This window comes from Sinocyclocheilus rhinocerous, unplaced genomic scaffold (assembly GCF_001515625.1).
Source record: "Sinocyclocheilus rhinocerous isolate Xijiao unplaced genomic scaffold, SAMN03320098_v1.1 scaffold92, whole genome shotgun sequence".
NCBI classification, from domain to species: Eukaryota; Metazoa; Chordata; class Actinopteri; order Cypriniformes; family Cyprinidae; genus Sinocyclocheilus; species Sinocyclocheilus rhinocerous.
In genome coordinates, this window is record NW_015655569.1 from 261823 (window position 1) to 268707 (window position 6885).

General features: G+C 37.8%; 2 protein-coding genes across 4 annotated transcripts in view; one reads left to right on the plus strand and one right to left on the minus strand.

Moving 5' to 3' along the window:
- The window catches only part of LOC107718466 (deoxyribonuclease gamma-like), a 16995-nt gene extending 11947 nt beyond the window's left edge, over nucleotides 1-5048 (minus strand). The window contains exons 1-5 of one of the 3 annotated variants that reach the window (XM_016525552.1): nucleotides 4749-5048; nucleotides 2928-3045; nucleotides 1114-1203; nucleotides 931-1025; nucleotides 755-841 (exon numbers count right to left, since the gene is read on the minus strand). In XM_016525552.1, the coding sequence (XP_016381038.1) occupies nucleotides 755-841; nucleotides 931-1025; nucleotides 1114-1194 (263 nt within the window). In that variant the 5' untranslated portion in view covers nucleotides 1195-1203; nucleotides 2928-3045; nucleotides 4749-5048. Of the gene's footprint in view, nucleotides 1-754; nucleotides 842-930; nucleotides 1026-1113; nucleotides 1204-1700; nucleotides 1775-2927; nucleotides 3182-4748 lie in introns of those variants that run through there. The other 2 variants (XM_016525553.1, XM_016525554.1) reach the window with 2 other exon arrangements.
- A 397-nt stretch (nucleotides 5049-5445) lies between these two features.
- The window catches only part of LOC107718476 (deoxyribonuclease gamma-like), a 2003-nt gene continuing 563 nt past the window's right edge, over nucleotides 5446-6885 (plus strand). The window contains exons 1-3 of the mRNA XM_016525565.1: nucleotides 5446-5552; nucleotides 5698-5769; nucleotides 5852-5938. Of these exons, the coding sequence (XP_016381051.1) occupies nucleotides 5446-5552; nucleotides 5698-5769; nucleotides 5852-5938 (266 nt within the window). The remainder of the gene's footprint in view (nucleotides 5553-5697; nucleotides 5770-5851; nucleotides 5939-6885) is intronic.

Sequence of the window (6885 nt, forward strand, 5' to 3'; positions counted from 1 at the left end):
GACGTATGAGGTCGGCGTTGCGCATGCGCTGGTGAGTCTCGTGAAAACCAACGTTTGTTTACAGGATCAAAGGAAGCAAAGTTTCCTTACTTTAGCAAAGGAAAACCAGTCTCCTTTTGGCTTATATCGAAATCCTCCGACATTCTTCTTTACAAATCCTCGTTTTGTACTTCTAATTAGTGACCGTTGTTTTGTTTTGATCTCTCCGCTGCGTTTCAGCGTTCGTCACTTCTGAGCGGCGCATGCGCAGCGCTGCCCTCATACGTCATTTCCCCGGAACTGCTTCCGTTTACAACAGTGAGCGCAAGCTAGATTCAAGTGATTTTTACATTTTGAATATGGATATTTTTCTTACAAAAACGCATCGATTCGCTACAGGAGGCCTTTGTTCACCCCCCGGAGCTGTGTGAGACACTTTTTTTTATGGATGGGCGCTTTTTATTTAACTTCTTTTGGACGGATGCATGCAACACCCGCTGAGTGGCATTAAACAGCTTGAAAGATCAAAGACAATTTTTAATATAACTCCGACTGGATTCGTCTGAAAGAAGAAAGTCATATACATCTAGGATGACTTGAGGGTGACTAATTTATAGGCTAATTTAAATTTTTGGGTGAACTAACCCTTTAAGGGAAAAGGGAGATGTATCAAATGCTACAAAATTTTGAAATGCATGATTCAAAACTTTTGCTTTTTGCTCCAATTTTTATGCTGACAACGTAATAATTTTCAATAATTTACTAATTGTTGTACCTGTAGAAACAGACAAACTGCTCCTTATAAAGAGTGCGTCCCAGCCTGGAGCTTCCGACCATTGTGAAGGGATGTTTCTTATTAGCTCTGTGGGAGAAAAAGGGAGTTAAATTTGGGCTAAGTTTAGGCTTTTGAGCTACAGATGGTGAAGAGAATCTCTGAAGGTTCATACAGACCTGGTGCTGTTGAGCTCCTGTAGAAATTTGTCTATAGATTTGCCCGATTTGTCCACCACCTCCAGAATAATGATTATACTGTACCGAGAGAAGATCTACAGGGAAAGTGTAGTGGTCTATTTTAATAACTTCCTATGAGCTTTTACTGTGTGATTTTCTTAAACAATCAGATAATAAACTTACCTTAATAAGATAATTTACAATATTTTTGTTTGACAGTTTGCTTGGACCCATACGTCTGATGTTAAAAGATGCGATCTTCATGGTGTCAACCTTCAGAAGACCAGAAAAACATCGCAAAGTGAAATGAGTTTCACGACAAGAAACACTGGATGTTTTCAGGTCTGTTGGCATTTCTATACCATTTTCCTGTTGTAAAATGCCAAAGGAAGTTTAGCAGATAATTCAAGGATGCATTGTTCATTCACAGGAAGTACTTATAGTTTATAAAGAGCTGACATGTCAGATTATGCAGGACCACAGGAGATCCGTTAGAGACAGAGAGGAAAACCACAACGGGTTTCGAGAGTTCGAAAGCAAAATGTACTCAAAACAACACAAAATTAGTTTTGATTGAATAAATTCATCTAAGATTTGAAAGAAGCTGCAATGCACCAGTATGAAGTGGAAAAACCCCATATTAACACATTCAAGGATCATCATCGATCTTGCTTAAATCTGTTATATATCTATTATTTAATACAAGCTAAACATGTTATGTATTTCAATTTATTTTAATATAAATTAATAAACAGATAATCAGCTCTTACCGAAGCTGCTTGTGTTTACTATGAAGTCTCAAATTGTTTTCCAGTGTTGTCCGTTAGGCAGCTAGTGAATAATGAATGGCTGCTCATTTGAAAACAGGCCATGCCTACTTCCTGTTTTAAATCAGATAGGGTTTCTGTCGCACAGATGTCTCGTAAAATGGAGAATTTATAGAGGCCTCTCCGATTGATAACAGAACTTCTCTTTGGTTGTATAGTAATTTTATAGCAGGCTTGACTAGAGGAAACCACATAGCCATGGGTTTAAAGATCAATTGAGGTGACTGTCAAAAACAACAAGGGACGTTTTTTTATGAATTTGCATTTGTGAAACCTCACCCATCAGGATAATGGGTATATAGACTCAAACCTGCAGGTGCACTTAATTTTTTTAATAAAGCATGGTATAAAAATGTCACTAGAACCACCTGGTTTCCCTATATGCTTTGCAAACAACATATTCCCTTGAAACAAGTCACTTCATAATGAATTTGACCTTGATTTCCCATAATGCAATGTTTTGGCGGCAATCTACTCTATTTAAAAATTGTAATAGTTTCATGTGATAATTTTGCTAAACATTTACATGACTGATCTATCTATCTGTTTATCTACCTAAACCTGAATAAACATTTCCCGCCATTTTCCTGAGATTCATTTTCGTGTTATTGTTTTTTAAATTCCTCAAATCATCTGAACCTGTTGTAGCTGACATGTTGTTTCTGGCTCACTGGTCTTTACTGTAGTCGTATTTCACTTCGCTATGGAGGCACTGACTGCATTTCAAGCGGAAAAAAACGACAACACACCTGGATTGTCTGGACATGAATCCATCTCAACAACAGTTATGAAAACAAAGGACCTTTGACGTTGAATGTAACATCAGTGTAGGGAAATATTTAACTTTAAGTTATAATAATTTAACAAACATCCACTTTAACTAATGTCCAAGACAAAGTGTCTCCTTCAAATGCAGAATTTGTAATTCAGTTTCTATATATTTCCAAAAATAAGCACACTGCATCCTGCATCCACAAGGCAGCAGCTTCCTGTTACACCTGACTGATGGAAACAGGCTCCTTCGCTTCTTTCTTACTTTACCGGTTTACTTGGCTCTCGAACAACTTCAATATCTCATTCTGTCCAACCTGGCAATTATTTCTCCACCTTCCAGCGCAAATTAAAATGCGTTGTGGCTGTAATGAGGATGATTGTATTGTCTGAACTCACCTGCACTCTTTAGCTTTCCACTTCCGAGTGAATGTTTGCCCAGAGGGAGGAACTGTTTTGTTGTTTTGAGTGATGTCCAAGTTGGGGCTGGGCCAAGTCACTCGACTGGTTCCTGCGTCTAGCCAATCAGGTCACAGGTGTCCAATATAAGTAATGCTGCAGTTTTTATGAATCTCCACAGTCCTTTTCTTGTGCATCTTCAGACCAATACTTGGGTAAGTTAAGTTATGTTCTTTCAGTCCTTAAATCTTTATCTTAATTGGTACCAAAAAAAAACAAAAACACAGATTCAAGAAAGGTTCTTGTGTTTTTATATTCCTACCATGTAGTTTGGCATTTAAATTTAGAATATTCTAAAAAAAAATATTTGGTGTAAGTTAAGTTTTGTTCTTGGACTAAATTATCTTCATTTTTAGAATTCTTAAAAAAATAGTTTAAAAAGTGTCCAGACAACTTTATCTCAGCATCTGCACTGCAAAAAAAAAAAAAAAAAGATATTCTTAGCTACTTAGCTGACATTTACTTGATAAGCAAAATGACTTAAGATATTAGGTCTTATTTTCTGAGAAATGTATTAACATTTTGTTTTGCTCAAAACAAACAAACAAAAAAATCTGCCAATGGGATAAGAAAAATAATCTTAATTCAAAGGGAAAACAAGATTTAAAAAATTCCCATTGGCAGATATTTTTCTTGTTTTAAGCAAAAACGAACAAAATTTTGATACATTTATCAGAAAACAAGACTTTAAATATGGAAGCCCGTTTCCGCCACAGTTGAGAAAAAAATATAATTCTGTAAGTCATAATAATGAGAAACTTTCTCAAAATTATGACTTAGTATCTCGTAAAATAGTAATTTGTTTTAACAGTAATTTTGCTTCTCAAGTAAATGTATCTTGATTAAAGAAGGTTTATATATTTATACTAGAAAAAAATACCAAGAAAGAAAGTAATTTTTTGCAGTGTGATCATCAAACAAGCTTCTTGTGTTTTTATATTCCTGCCATGTTATTTGGAAAAAAATATTCTAAAAATATATGCTTTTGTTCTCTTGAATTTAAAAAAAAAATCCTCTCAGTCACACCCGCGAATGGGAAACCTGGAAATGAAGCCCCCAAACTTGTCTCTATTTGTGTGGTGTTGAATGAGATGGAATGTGAAAACTCTTTTGTTTAAATCCAGCCATAGTCACAAATAAGGTTTCGGATGGTGGTGTCATGTTCACGACAGATTGTCGTCCATATGTTCCTTGTATAGGAATGTCCGAGCACTGGAACAAATTTCTGCCACATTCAGAGAGCCATAGAGAAACCCTCTGGGCATAAAGTCCCTCTGCACCAACTGGCCCGACACCAAGTCACTAAAATGGCCTTTCTTGTTGTTTAGTCAAACTGCGGCTTTCATCCGGTTGCATTTGTGAATGAACAGACATGTTCCTCTGTCTTGGTTTAGAATTTAAATTTCCCTCTCCACTAGATCAAATTTATCTTTTTTATTTTTTTTTAGGCAACATTAAACACATTTAGCTGTTGTGTGTTGTGCTGGTCTGGTGATCTCAAACTCTTTAAAGGCCACGTTCACACAGCAGCAGAATAGGCTACTGTTGTCAGTCCTGTATTTGAGTCCTTAATACGGTTACGTTCACACACAGTACGGTTATTTTCAGGCGTGACAACCGCATTCTGTAACCAAACTCACACCAGTTAAATGTTGAGGACTCACAACCGCATTCTTGAACAGGACTGGACAACTAGCTCTGCTGCACAAACGCGTGTCTACCGTGAGCTGCGTGTTTTCATGTGTGGTTTCAGTAACTTACAGTGACGGAGAAATGAGCTGTGTGTCATCTGAAAGTTTTAGATCCAGTTTTTCTCCACCGGAGCCGCTCCGGTCAGTTTTGTGTTCTGCCGCGACTCAAATGATCCGCTCTCCACACAAATATAAAAGCTGGTGTCGGTTAGTCAAGGTTTGACAGATGAACTGGCGGCTCGATTGGACTCTTGTCAGAAAGTAGTAAGACTTTACGTTTTGTGGACGTCGCCATCTTTGATATTTCTTTGGTCACTGTTGCTATGGTAACTAGTAAGAAATACGGGCTTGACTCCGGTTGCACGTTCATACAGACAGTTATCGAGACGCTGCTGTGTGAACGGGACATTTCAAGACTCACACCTGTAAAGAAAAATTGTAAATGCGGTTGTCAATCCCAAAAATTGACAGTGTGAACGCCTTAGTAAACAGCTCAGGCAACTCATGAAACAGGTTCTTCCGCTTGTAATTGCTTTAAATAATAATTAAGCGATAGCAACAGCTTTCTAAGAAAAGATGAAAGAGTGTTTCACTTCATTTGTTGACAACTGCATGATTAAGTAATTCATGAATGTGTAAAAGTCATGACTGCAGTAGGCATGGCCAGAAATGAGCTCTATTATTATATGTGTCATTCCATGCATTAGTTTCATTGAAAGCGCCATTATAAATCACTAATTTGGTTTCTTTCATGTTCAACAGGCATCATGAAGGTCACCACTTTCAACATCCAGAAATTTGGGAAATCAAAACTCTCAGATCTGTTTGTGCTGAAAACCCTGATCAAGGTGAGGCCCATCCACACCTACAAAAAGTCCAGTCATGTAAAATACATGTGAAGTCTATTACATGAGATTTATCTTAATGTCTGATAATCCTTCTGGGGAGTAGCAGCTTGTACGGTACAATGACGCTGATGGTAATGGTTTGTGTTTTCGTCGCTCCCTTTCTTCAGATAGTATCATCGTTATTCTTGAAGTTGTGGATTCTAGCGGAGATTCGGTGGATAATTTTCCAGAAGAGCTAAATAAGTGAGTCAAACAGGTGTGTTTTTACTTGAAAACCCCCGTTATTACATGACAGAAGTAACCATGACGGACTGCTCATCAACAGGTTCAACAAGACGCATTATTACACCTTGGAGATCAGCACACGGCTGGGAAGAGGAAATTACAAGGAACAGTTTATGTTCCTTTACAGGTAACTGTGTCATTTTGAAGATGTAGTAGACACTTTAAGTCAGGGTAGATGCCTTTGAATTTTTAATGGATGAAAACGAGGCTGCAGCAAACGCACAACACTCCCTAACATTCCCATCTGGTTCCAGTTTGGTTATTATTTGGAAACCAAATAAGAATGTTCTCTGCAGATTCTTTTGGAAACCAAAAACAAACCTTCACAGACCACTGCAGGGAGGTGTTTTGCGATAACTTAAAAGGAACCTATACAGAACATTCCATAATGGTTGTGTAAGGTCCACGCACTTGGCCCAAGGAAGGTATCCAGTGGTGGATGAAGGTTTCTTGCGTGTTCGGTCTTTTCAGCGCGCTAAGTTATTCAATTTTAAGTTCAATTCTAATCTGACTCCATTTTAGTATGACCTCGAATTTAGGTTGAAAGGCAAATTGGTTGTTTGTCTGTCTCTAATTATTATTATTACTCTTCTGACATTTGATTATTCTAGTTAACTCTTTACTTTATATTTACTCGTTCATTAGGAATGTCGCTCAGGGTGCCTCACGGCGGCCGCTCTACGTGGGCCCCACGATCACAAACTCGCCAGTTTGATCCTTAGCCAGAGGTTTGTGGCTAATACTATTTAATATACCTTAAATAGTAGGTCTGTTTAGCCCCCTACAGTTACCCATGTAATACTCAAACATTAATCAGCGGTTCTTCTAGAACCCCTTGTCTAGACCCCGATAGTTAGTATAACTACGTACAACTTAATTAACGCTGAAACAATATGCATAGTTAACGTAACTGAGTACAACTTAAACTAAGGTCAAGCGGTTAGTCAGAAATCTATCATCTCACCTGATGTGCCCCATGCTTCATCTAAACCTGAGATCTAGTATGCACGTAACCCTGGACGCAGTTTTGCGGAAGCATACTCCTTCACTTAATCTACTTGAGGAATAAGTTCA